The 13,819-nt window shown below is 36.0% G+C and overlaps 1 protein-coding gene across 3 annotated transcripts in view; it reads left to right on the top strand.

The window, feature by feature from the left end:
• Window positions 1–13,819, top strand: part of TEDC1 (tubulin epsilon and delta complex 1) — an 87,049-nt gene that overhangs the window by 15,250 nt on the left and 57,980 nt on the right. For all 3 annotated transcript variants that reach the window (XM_072629646.1, XM_072629648.1, XM_072629647.1), the window contains one exon: window positions 8,555–8,653. In XM_072629646.1, the coding sequence (XP_072485747.1) occupies window positions 8,555–8,653 (99 nt within the window). The remainder of the gene's footprint in view (window positions 1–8,554; window positions 8,654–13,819) is intronic.

Genomic DNA, 13,819 nt, shown 5'->3' with positions numbered 1-13,819 from the left:
TTATGTCCTAGACTCTTTTCCTCTCCCTCTATATTACCTCACTTGGTGATCTCGTCAACTCCCAAGGGTTTATCATCATTATCATATTTCTCCAGGTCTGTCTATCCATTCCTAGTAATTTCTCTGCTGAGCTATAGTTATACATCTCCAACTGCATCTTGAACCTCTTCAACTGGATGTTCCACAGGCATCTCAAGCTCAACATGTTCCATATGGACGTCTTTATCTACTCCCTTCTCAAACGCTTTCTCTTTTGAACTTACCACCTCTCCTGTATATGTCGTTTTCTCCACTCATGTAACTGCAGCCCTAGTTCAATCCCTTACCATTTCTCATCTAGACTACTGTCATCTAACTGGTCTTTCTGCCTCAAGTCTTTCCCTACTCTAACATATCCTTACTATCTAATCTAATAACTGCCAATTTTTCTAAAATATAGATTTAACCATGTCACCTCCTGACTTACTAAGCTTCAGTGGTTCCCTGTCATGTTTAGCATCAAATACAAACTCATCTTTGCCATTTAAATTTCTTCCTAACCTGGCCCCTTCTAACTTTTCCAGTCTTCTTATTCTTTACTTTCAGTCATGAACTCTGTGATTAAGCTACACTGGCTTTATTTGCAGTTCCTTGCACACAACTCTCCTTTTTCCATCTTTGCCTGTACTGACTTTCTCCCTAAGTGCCTGGATATTCTCCTTTCTGTCAGACTCTGAAAATAAGTGACCAAAGAGCCACAGGAATTGTAGCAGCTGTCAATTCTGTAAATACCAAAGAGCTCACAGAGGTTCTACAACAACTGTTCAGCTCTGAAAAAGAAACCAAAATAAAATAAAACCAAAGAGTTCACAGAAGTTATAGGCAAAAAGCCTTCTTTATTCTACTGGAGGAGGGAAACTTGTTATGTGTGATGGGACCTGCTATAAGACTGAGGAGATCCAAAGTAGTGAGGGTGAGCCTTGATACATATAGTAGTGGCCAGACAAAGTAATAGGCAGTGATCTGTAACCATGGTAATGAGGGGATAATAGCAACAACAAGACAAGTTTGATTTATAGCAGGGCTTTATGAACAGAACATGGTCCCTGCAGGTGATTGTCCAAACTCAGGGACAGCCTGGCACTGGTGTGAACCAATTTTATCATTGAGATGCAGCAAGGTTCATCCAGAGGGTGAGAACAAAAGATTGTTGCTTGCTTGCTTATTGAGCCTTAGCTCTTGAAAAAAGGATGTCCTAATAGTAAAAAGAGAGAAGTGAGAGGAGTGGTCTTGTCTTGGGGTTGCTGACACCCCTCACCTGTACCCCTTAGTTTTTCTTGGCTTTAAGGCTCAATTCAAAATCTTATAGATCAGGATCAGGAAAAGGGATCAGGGAAGGTCCTAGCAGCTAATGCTTTCCTTTTTCAGATGATCTCATTTACACTGTCTTCTATGTACCTATTTATTTTTATGTTGTTTTTCCTGATAGAATGTATGACATTTGACAGTAAGGACTTTTTTTTTTTTTAACTTTTCTTTGTATTAACAGCACTTAGCACAGTACCTGGCACATGATATTTGATACCTGCATATTGACTGACTTGATACCAACAAGCATGAGCATTGTTATATACAAAAAAACAAAAAAAGGATTGCAAATGAAAATATGAGGCAATATTATATATTACTTTTAAGAAACATATACATGCACACACACGCACACATAAAATTCAGCGTTTTAGATTTAAAGCCCTCCTGATTGTTTCTCCTGTTTATGTTCTTCTGTGAAAACCCTGTTTTCTTTATTTTCTTTTTTTTGGGAAGAGTTATCAGTATTGCTAGTCAATCAAATCTACCTCCCAAATATCTCCACCCTCCCTCTATAAATGTATAACCCTATATAAATACCCTTCCAACCCCCTTGTAACAAATCAGCATATTGAAACAAAACATATCTGTACATTGGCAATATTTGAAAAAGTATATGTCAGAACTTACTATTTGACAGAAACTGCTAGGAAAATAGTATGGCAGAAACCAGCCATAGAACAACATCTCACACTATAAACCAAGGTAAGGTCAAAATGGATACAGATTTAGCAAATTAGGAGAACCAGGAATAGTTGGCTCTATGGACAAGGGAAGAATTTATGACCAAACAAGAAAGGAATTTGCATTGCAGCATGCAAAATAGATAATTTTGATTGTATTTAGCTAAAAAGCTTTTGCACAAACAAAAGCAATACAGGTAACATTAGAAGGAAAGCAGAAAGTTGGGAAACAATTTTTACAGCAAGTGTCTCTGATAAAGGCCTCTTTTCTCAAATATATAGAGACTTGGGTCAAATTTATAAGAATACAAGTTTTTCCCCAGTTGATAAATGGTTAAAGGATAGGAACAGGCAGTTTTCAAAGGAAGAAATCAAAGCTATCTATAGTCATATAAAAATGCTCTAAATCACTATTGATTAGAGAAAGGCAAATTAAAACAACTCTAAGATATCATCTCACATCTTATCAGATTAGTTAACATGACAGAAAAGGAAAATTTTAAATATTGGAGAAGATGTGGGAAAATTGAGACCCTAATGCATTGTTGTGAACTGATTCAGCCTTTCTGGAGAGCAATTTGGAACTATGCCCAAAGGTTAATCAAACTGCGCATACCTTTTTGATCCAGCAATACCAGTACTAGGTCTGTGCCCTAAAGAGATCATGAAGAAGGGAAGAGGACTTGCAAAAATGTACCAAAAATATGTAAAGCAGCTCTTTTTGTAGTGGCAAAGAGTTGGAAATTGAGGGGATGACAAACAGTTGAGGAATGGCTGAACAAGTTGAGGTAAATAACTGGGATGGAAACCTATTGTGTTATAAGAAATGATGAGTAGGCAGATTTCAGAAAAACCTGGAAAGACTTACGTGAATTAACGCACAGTCAAGTCAGCAGAACCAGGATAACATTGTACTTAGGAACAGCAATGTTGTGCGATGATCAACTATGATTGACTTAGTTCTTTTCAGCAATATATGATCCAAGAAAATTCCAAAAGACTTATGACAGAAAATGCTATCCACATCCAGAGAAAGAGTCACTTTCCAGAGAAAGATCTGAATGCAAATAAAAACATTACTTTCACTTTTTTTTGCTTTTGGTATTTTTTTCTTTTTGTTCTGTTTCTCCTTTCACAACATGATTAGTGTGGAAATATGTTTTACACACACGTATAACCTATATCAGATTACTTGCTGTCTTGGGGAGGTAAAAGGGGAGAAAAGGAGGGAGGAAAATTTGGAAGTCAGAAGTCTTTAAAAAAATGTTGAAAATTGTCTTTACATGTAATGGAGAAAATAAAATACTATTAAGAATATTGTTTTAAAAAGTATATGTGTCATTTTATACCATGAGCCAGTCTTTTCAGGGGTTGGTAGTATTCTTCCTTATTAATTTTGATTGAGCAGGGCAGTCTTTTTATATATCCATAGTCAATTTATTTTTCTAAATGTTTAAAATTAAAATTTTTCTAGTAAATGGTATTTTATTTCTTATAATTACATGTTTTAAAAGAAGAAACAGAATAAAAGGGAAAAGCCTAGAAAAGCAAAAGTGAAAATAGCATGCTTTGATCTGCATTCAGACTACATAGTTCTTTCTCTGGAAGTGGATAGCATTTTTTGTCATAAGTTATTTGGCCTTGTCTTGGATCTTTGTATTGCTGAGAAGAGCTAAGTTAGTCATAGGTGATCACTGCACAATGTTGCTGTTACTGTGTGTAATGTTCTCCTGGTTCTACTCACTTCACTCAACATCAGTTCATATGAGTCTTTCCAGGTTTTTCTGAAATCTGCCTGTTAATCATTTCTTATACACAATAGGATTCCATCACATTCATATGCCAAAACTTGTCCAGCCATTCCCCAATTGATGGGCATCACCTCAATTTCCAATTCTTTGCCACCATAAAAAGCACTGTTGTAAAGATTTTTGTACATGTACATCCTTTTCTCTTTTTTATGATCTCTTGGGTATACAGAGATGGGAGTGATATTGCTGGATCAAAAAGGTATGCACAGTTTGATTGCTCTTTGGGCATAGTTATAGTTTCAAGTTGCTCTCCAGAAAGGTTGAATCAGTTCACAACTCTACAGCAAAGCATTCAGGCCCCAATTTTCTCACATCTTCTCCAACATTTATAATTTTCCTTTTCTGTCATGTTAACTAATTTGATAAGATGTGAAATGATATCTTAGAGTTGTTTTAATTTGCCTTTCTCTAATCAATAGTGATTTAGAGCATTTTTGTATGACTATAGATAACTTTGATTTCTTCATCTGAAAACTGCCTGTTCCTTACCTTATCCATAGATGTGAAAGGAATATCAGTTTTTGCCTCTAGAGGGACACTAATGTGCTAGACACTATGCTAATCACTGTCTCTCTAATTTGTTTAAGATGAGACCTTTTATATCTAGGTTATTTATCCATGTCAGTTAAACATTTATTAACTGCCTAGTAGGTCACACCCCTAATAAACACCAGTTTACTGCACTAATGCTCTGGGCATTATCACTGTAGATACAAAATGCTTATTTCTCCGGACACAAAGAGATAATATACAGTCCTTGCCCTCAAGGAATTTACAGTATAATAGGGGAGAAAACAAACTAACTGATATATACAAAACAAGCTATATACAGGATAAATAGGAAATAATTGACAGAAGAAAGGTATTAGAATTTAGAAGGGTTGGGGAAGGCTTCCAGTAGAAGGTTGAATTTTAGTTGGGACTTAAAGGAAATAAAGGAGGTCAGTAGTCATAGTGGAGAAGGGAGAGAGTTGCATGCATGGGGGACAGCCAGAGAGAATGGAGTGTCTTTTTGGTGGAATAGCTAGGAGGCCAGGGTCACTGGATTGCAGAGAACATGTCAGGGAGTAAGATTTAAGAATACTAGACAGGTAGGACAGAACTAGGTTATGAAGGGCTTTGAGTGACAAACAAAGCATTTTGTATTTGAATCTGGAGGCAATAGAAAGCTACTGGAGTTCATTGAGTAGGGGTGTGACATGATCAGACCCAACATTTTTGGAAAATCACTTTATTGGCTGAATGGAGGAGTGGGCAGAAACTTTAGACAGGCAGACCAATCAGCAGGCTATTGTAGTTACCAAGGCACAAAGTGACAAGGGCCTGCAATAGAGAGGTGACAGTGTCACGGGAGAGAAGGGGGCATTTTGGAGTAGTGCTATAAAGGTGAAATCCATAGGCTTTGGCAACAGTTTGAATGTAGTGGGGTGAGAGATATTGAAGAATTCAGGATGACTCCTGGGTTGCAAGCCTGAGGGACTGGGAGTATAGTATTGCCCTCTCCAGTAATAGGGAAGGTAGGAAGTGGAAAAATTTTAGGGGCAAAGATAATGAATTCTGTTTTGGACATAGTGAGTTTAAGAGATCTACAGTTTGAGATGTTTAAAAGGCAATTGGAGATGTAAGATTGGAGGTTAGCAGAGATTGGGGCAAGGTAGATATATTCGGTGGATCATCAGTATAGGGATGATAATTAAATTCATGGGAGCTTATGAGTCCACCAAATGAAGTGGTATAAAGGGAGAAGAGAAGAGAGCCAATCTCTAATTTGTTTAGGATGAGACCTTTTTTATTTCTAAGGCTTCTCTATATATTCTGAAATATTGGTCTAAACCTAATTTCTGCCATACCATTTTTCATTTTTCCTAGGAGTTTTTGTCAAATAGTGAGTCCCAGTAGTTGAAATGCTTGGGTTTCTTGAACACTGTACTATGCTGTTTATTTATTTATGGGTCTTGTGTACCTAATCTGTTCCACTGATTAACTTTTCATTTCTTTTTAAAGTAGTAGCAAATCATTTTCATGATTTCTGCTTGGTAGTATGGTGTGATATTTGATAGAGCTAGGCCTTTTTACAGAGGGAGCATTTTTTATGTTTCCTGAGATTTTTGAGTTTTTTGTTACCCTAGGTGAATTTTGTTATTTTTTCTAGTGTTATAAACTAACTCTAGCATTTTGGTATTATACTGAATCTCCAAATTAATTTAGGTATTACTTGTAATTTTTATTAGATTGTCGCAGTCCAACAATGAGCAATTAATGTTTCTGAAATCATTCAGGTTTGTCTTTATTTCTCTAACAATGTTTTGTAGTTATATGCATACTAAATCCTCTATGTGTTATATTAGTGGACTTATACATTCTTTAATTATTTGGAGTGGAATTTCTTTTTTTCTGTCTTTTCTTCCTGAGTTTTATGGGTAATATATTGAATGTCTGATTGTTTTTGTGAATTTATTTTATATTTTGCCACTTTGCTGAGAGTAGGGATTTTTTTTCTTGTTTGTATCCCTAGTGTCTAGCACAGTACCTGCATAGTTCATTAGGCTCAGATTTACAAGGCTAATTAGGTTGGGCTGTATCTTGAGCTTCTTTGCTCTTTAGAACACATTATTTAATTTCTTCCTCCATTTTCTGGTAGATACAGAATACTTTTGTATTATTTGAATGAACATCTGTTTATATTTGAAGGTTTCTCTTTGTAAAATTTGTTATTTTTCAGTGAAATTATTTAATTTAACCATTCTGTATCTTGGTGTTTATTCCCTTGCAGCATAGATTTTTTTTTTTTTGAAGGCAGTCAGTGGATTCTTTTGATTAGAACTTTGTTTTCTATGTTCAGAAGTTCTGAAATGTTTTCTCATATTATTTCTTATTTGACAGTGTTCAGGTTTTTTTGGAGTTTTTGTGTTCTTCTGGGAACCCAATAATCCTTAAGTTTTCTCTACATATTTAGTCTTTTAGGTCAATATATTTTACTTCTGTGAAGAACTTATTTTCTTTTTTATGTTTTTGCTTTTTGCTTCTCTTCTTCCAGATTGATTTCACATCTGCGTTTTTGCATTGTCAATCACTTATTCTGTCTTTTGTTGTTACTGTAGATTCAAATTTTTCTATTTTCCAATTATTTCTGTTGTGTGGGCCTTAAATTCTGAGTCCCAGTTCTTATTTCCCTTTTAAGCCATTTTTAGAACATCCTGTGGTGGTTTCATGCCCTCAGGGTCTTTCATTGCATTTTCTTCCTCTTGAGATCTTGTCAACTCTGTGTCTCCCCCTACCTCCTTATTGTCCCTTATCACTTTTTGACTCCTTTTTTAGTATGGTTTCCCTGGGGAATCAGACCTCAAAGCCTTCTCAGCTTCTTCCCACATTGGGCAGCAATTCATGGTTCTCCACTAATTTTCCTCTAAAATTTCTTTGTGGACAGAACTAGCTCCAAGTGGGTGCTTGGTTTTCCCCCTCAGATTTTCATCAAAGTACCACATGTCTCTATGAGTATCATGGCCCAGGCTCCTTAGTTCCTCAGCTGTTTACTGTGCTATAAGGAATGATTAATATAGAGAAGTTTGAAAAGACTTATATGACCTGATTCAAATAGAGGAAGCAGGACTCAGGAAAACAGTATATTGTACACAGTCACTACAATGTAAATGTAAAAAACAACAACAAAACAATAAAAATTGAATGTTCTGCCTGAACTCCGTTGAAACTGACTGCTACTCTGCTGATGCTGGGGGGTAGTGGGGGAAAGGGAGTAGAGAATTTAGTTTTCTTGAGTGCTTGTGGGTCTCCTTATGTGGCCTTGCTACTGGAGTATGGTAGAGAGTGCTGAGAGAGGATGCAATGTGAACATACTAGGGACTAATTATTAAACTTCTGTGCTGTCAGTTCTTTGAATAATTACCTTGTTTGGGTTCTTAGTGTCGTAAACTGTGGAAAGAACCGAAATTGCTTTATCTCTTGCATGTAGTTATTATTTTGGATATGTTTGAGAGATTGTGAGGTTCATAAAAATTTAGTTTTCCATCAATTCTTGGTCACATGATCTGGCAGTCCTACTCCTTTGAATCTTAATTTTTCTTGCTGAACTTTGTCTTCTACTACTGTCATCTTAAAAGTGTTGAAATCTTTTTTTAAAAATTGAATTGTCATTGGTCTTTTTTCCTGTTTTCTACTGATTTGCCTTCCAGAATTTTATTTTCTCATTGATTCTTTGCCTTTAATATTTTCTACCTCTTTTTTCATGCTGTTGATTTTTATCACTTTGTCTTAATCCATTTTTACTCATAGATAGATCTGTCACCAGAAACATCAGATCTTTCTTTACTGACTAAGATCTTCTTTTATTTCCTTGGCATTTGCTAGGTTTCATTTCCTGGGTTGTTGTTGAAATTAATTTGCAACTTTTCCCTTCTTATGCTCTCTCTTTGGTGTGTTTTAATAATATATATTTGTTTATAGTGTTAGAGATTTTTTCTTCTTTTTTCTTTCCCTTCCTTTTTTTGGTGAGATCACTCTTTTTGAGTATTTTATTGTGTTCACTTTCTCTCTCTCTCCTCTCTTTCCTTCCCTCTCAGGGTGTGTCAGTTTTTATTTATTTGAGGAGCATTAGGCAGCTGAGCTCTTTCATGACCTTTCTCTTTACCATCTTGGTGGAAATTACCAATGTTAATATTTGCTTATTTGTTTTAAATTAATTTTTATGTGTTTCAGATTCATATGTACACAAGAGGCTGTCATCCTGATCTGAGCATTGGCCATCTCTCTGTCTCTGAAACAGAAATCCTCAGGTTCCCAGAAAGTAACAAGCAAGTAAGACTGTTGATGTCATTTTCAGGGCTTTCTTGGACCCAAGAAAATAGTTATTAAAAAAAAAATTATTGATGTATTTTATGTTACATTTCCCAAGGTAGTTCTCCCTTCTGCGAGAACCAATTCCCATATGACAAATAATAAAAAAGTAGAGGGAAAAGCTGTTCAATAAAGCTAACCAACGTATTGAAAATGTCTAACATCATATATGTTGTTCCACATCTGTAATCCTCCACCTATCCTAAGAAATTGGAGGAGGGGCCTTCTTATATTTCTTCTTTGAGTCCAAGCTTGGTTATTATAATTTCAGAGCATTCAATACTGATTGTTTTGTTGTTGTTTTTTTACATTTACATCCTAATCATTGTGTAATACTGTTTTCCTGGGTTCTGCTTACTTTAGTTTGAATCAGGTCATATAAATCTTTTTAAGATTCTCTATATTAATTCTTATCGCACAGTAACATTCCTTTACTCTTCATTTACCACAATTTCCAAAGGCTCATTATCTCCAGGATCAAATATAAAGTCCTTTTTGGCATTCAAAGGCTTTCACAATTTGGCCTCCTTTGTACTTTTCCAGTTTTCCTATTGTCTATTCTCTTCCATAGTACTCTATAATCCTTGTCGTTCCTTACTGAAGATTTGCTGTCTCTAGATTTGGAGAATTTTTTCTGGCTATTTCTCAGGGGAATATTCTTCTTCCTAATCTTTGCTTCCTGCCTTCCCTAGATTCCTTTAATTCCTAGCTAAAATTCTACCTTTTATAAGAAATCTGTCCTCATCCCTTCAATGCTAATATCTTTCCTTTATTGAACCTCTCTAATTTATTCTGTGTATATCTTGTTTGTGTGTAGTTGTTTTCATCGTCTGCCTAATTAGAATGTGAACTCTGTCAAAGCAGGTACTGACTTGTGTCTTTCTTTGTATCCCTAGTCCTTAGTGAAGTGCCTGGCACATAGTAGGTACTTAATAAATGTTTATTGACTGTCAGTTTGCTTAGCCATATCCTTATCAATGGGCATTTACTTTATTTCCTGTTCTTTGCTATTATAAAAAAGTATTGCTATAAATATTTCAGTACACATGGGACCTTTTTTCATTCTTCTCTTTGGGTAGAGAGATTTCTGAGATGAAATCATATAGATGCATTTAGTCACTTTCATAATTCCAAAGTTTCTGGGAAATGTAGTGCAAATTCATATTTCTATTAGCGGTATTAGAGCACCTCGATTTCCACATTTCTTCCAACATTGACTGGTTCTCTTTATTTTCATTTTTGCCACTATGCTGGGTGTGAAGGGAAATCTGAAGGATTTTTTGATTTACATTTCCCTTATAGTTTAAGCATTCTTTTATATCATAGCTAATAATTTTCAATTTTTCTTTTGGGGACTATTTCTTCCTGTCCTTTGATGATATGTCTATTGGGAAATGGCTTTTGGTTTTATATATTTATGTTAGTTACATATAAATCTTGGTATTAGAGAGACATTTAATAAAAAGATTTTTCTTTCACCTTACTGTTTAACTCTTTCTAGTCGCATTAATTTTGTTCATGTAAAGGATTTCAATTTCATGTAGCAGAATTTGTTTTCAATCCTTTTTCGTCACTTTTGCCTTTTTCGTTAAGAACTTCTTAGCTGTAGCTGGGAAAGGTACCTAATCTAGTGATTTTCTAAAGATTTTATTAGGTGATTCAGGTCATAGATATATTTTGACTTATTTTGGTATAGGGTGAGATAATGGTTTAAGCATAATTTCTTCCAGACTGCTTTCCAGTTTCCCTAGCAATTCTTATCACGTAGGGAGTTCTTTCCTAGTTAATGTATGTTTTCAGATTAATTAAACACCAGGATATTTAGTTTTTTTTTTTAATTGAGAATAACTACTTTTTAACATAATTTGAGATCTAGAAAGAAGTACTATTTCCCTTTTATTTCTACTAATTTTCATTGTCTTTTTTGATGTTCTGTACCTTTTGTTTCTTCAAGTGAATTTTGTTATTTTTTAAAATTTCTGAATTTACCTTGCTAGGTTGGCATAGTACTAGATGTGTAAATTAATCTTATAGTATTTGCATTTTTATTTTTGTTATGGTCCAGCTGTGCATTTAATAAATCCCTAGTTATTTAAGTTGTTCTTTATTTCTTTAGGAGTATTTTGCATTTGTAGCTGTGTTCTTGGACTCCCATATTTTATGAATTTTATCATTTTATTAAATTTATTTTCTTATTTTGACTGGACTTTTTTTTTATTATTTCCTCTCATATTTTGTTATTGCTATACAGAAATGCTATTGATTTTTGTGGGTTTGTTTTGTTAGTTAGCTGTTAATTTCCTGAATGTATTATTTGAATTTCTTTCCTTTGCTGATTCCTGAGGATTTTCTAAGTAAATACGTTCAAATATATAATTTTTTCTTTCCTCTTTGCCCATCTTAGTGACTTTAAATTTCTTCTCTTGTTTTATTGCTGTAATGGGTAATGACACTGTTATTAGAGTGTTTATGGATTTGTCCTACATAATAGGTTATACAGAACATACACAATATGATCATTCTGGTTATATTAAAATCTGAGAAGACCTGGTGAGCCTACTTTTGGACATGTGTAATGGAAGGCCTTTTTTGCCACCTCAAAGCATGTGCAGCTATTCTCTGATTATTCATCAGTCTGTCATCATTTCTTAAGTAACTACCATGTGCCACACACTGTGCTAAGTGCAGTAGATACAAAAAGAAAAAAGCAAAAGATAGTCCCTGCCCTCAAGGAACTTACAGTCTAATGGGAGAAACATCAACAAATATATGCAAAACAAGCTATGTACAGTATAATAGGAAACAATTAATAAGAGGGAAGGCACTAGAATTAAGAACAGTTGGGGAAGCCTTCCAGGAAAAATGGAATTTTAGGGATTTAAAGGAAGACAAAGGAGATCAGTAGTTGGAATGAATGAGGGAGAGCATTCCAGGCACATGGGGACAGCCAGAAAAAAATACCCAGAGCTAAGAGATGTAGTATTTTGTTTGTGGAACAGCCAAAAGACTAGTTTCCTTGGGTCAACACTGGATCCCCTAGTGTAAGAAGACTGGAAAAGTAGAAGGGAGTTAGGTTATGAAGGTATCCAAATGTCAAATAGATCATATTATATTTGATCCTACAGGCAATAGAGAGCCTCTGGAATTTATTGAGTAGAGGAGGTGACGTGATCAGACCTGCACTTTAGAAAAGTCCCTTTGGTGACTGATTAGAGGATGACTTGGAGTGGGGAATGACTTGAGGCAGGTAGATCCACCAGCAGACAATTCCACTAGTTCAGACATGAGGTGATGGACCTGTACCTGAGTGGTGGCAGTGTCAGAGGAGAGAAGGAGGCATATTTGAGAAATGTTGAAAAGATGAAATGGATAGGCTTTGGTAACAGATTGGATATGGAGAGTGAGAGATAGTAAGGAGTTCAGGTTGTGAGTCTAAAGAACCTTGAGGGTGCTGTTACCTTCTATATCCTACAGTCATAGGGAAGGTAGGAAGTAGGGGAGTCTTTCAAGGGAAATATAGTGAGTTCTGTTTTGGATGTATTGAGTTTTTAAGATGTCTGTTGGATATCCATTTGAGATGTCTGAAAGTGATGTAAGTTTGGAGGATCAGCAGAGAGTCTGGGGCAGGATAGGCACATTTGATAGTTGTCAACATAGATATGGTAATTAAATCCATGGGAGCTGGTGAGATCACCAAGTGTAAAGGGAGAAGGGAAGAAGGTCCAGGACAGAACTCTGAGGGACATGTACAGTTAGAGGGTATGATCTGGAAGAGCATGCAGTGAAAGAGGCAGAGGAGTTTTTAATTTGGTAAGATAAGAACCAGGAGAGAGGGAAGTCTTCACAAACCTAGAGAGAATACCAAGGAGGAGAGTTATAAACAGTGTCAAAGGCTGCAGAGAGTTCAAGGAGAATGAGGATTGAGAAAAGGCCAGTAGATTTGGCAGCTGAGAGAACATTAGTAACTTTGAAGAGATTAGTTTTAGTGGAATGATAGGAGAGTAGGAGGAGAGAAAGTGGAGGTCCCTATTGTAAATGGCCTTTTCAAGGCATTTAGCCACAGAGGGCAGAAGAGATATAGGACAATAGTTAGTAGGAAAAGAAAAATTATATGTGGGTATTTTTCGGGATGAGAGAGACATGGATATGTTTGTAGGCATTATGAAAGGAGCCAGTACAGAGGGAGAGATTGAAAAATAAATGAAAGAGTGAAGATGAATCAGGGGGCAGTTTGCTGAGGGAGATGAGATGGAATGGGATCATTTGAACAAATAGAAGGGTTAACTTTGATAACCCTTGATAAAGAAGTGGTAAGACCATTTTTTGGTATGAGACAGGGGTGAAGGAGGAATTAGTGGCAGAAGGCATCTGAGTTATAGGAGATGAGGAAGTGACAAGAGGGAACTCATGGCAAATGGCCTCAATTTTTTTTTCTGTAAAATATGAGGCAAGATTTCCAGCTGAGAGAGTTGGGGAGGGGGACCCATGGGAGGTCTGAGGAGAGGTTTGGAGGAGCTGAGAAAAGGTTTGGAAGAGCTACTGTGGAGAGTTGGATAGTGAGTTGATAAGGGAGGTATAATAGGATTGCCAAGCATCAGGGAGGACCCATTTGAGGTTATGTAACGTAAATCTGTAGTGGACCCACTTAGAATAGTTGTGATTTTCTCCACCTTTGTTGAACTACATGTGTAGAGAAGCAAAGGTGGTGAATGGTGGGAGTGATCCAAGGCTGAGACTTGGCTGGGTGTAATCTGCCAATTACAGCAGATATGAGGGGGCTGGGGATTCAAGAGAAAAAGACAGTGTAGAATTGAATTGATTCACAAAGGCTTCAAAATGTGAAAAGGAGGAGAGTGGTTAGGATAGGGGAGATGGCCTGAAAAAGAATTGAGGAGATGGCCTGAAAGAGAATTGAGGGGTCAAAAGATTGTAGGTCACAGTGGGGATGAAGAGTAGGGCTTTGTAAGGAAGGCAGAGGAAGCATTGAAAAGTCAATAGATCATGGTTGGATAAAGGGAATTTGGAACTCTTGAACATATAGGTTGTACATTTGTGGGTGGTAGCGTAGCATGATTAAGGGTATGTAAATCTTTGTGTGGCTGAGTTAGGGTGGAAAATGAATAGATT

Source organism: Notamacropus eugenii, chromosome 1 (assembly GCF_028372415.1).
Source record: "Notamacropus eugenii isolate mMacEug1 chromosome 1, mMacEug1.pri_v2, whole genome shotgun sequence".
NCBI classification, from domain to species: domain Eukaryota; kingdom Metazoa; phylum Chordata; class Mammalia; order Diprotodontia; family Macropodidae; genus Notamacropus; species Notamacropus eugenii.
This window is presented reverse-complemented; position numbering and strand designations above follow the sequence as displayed.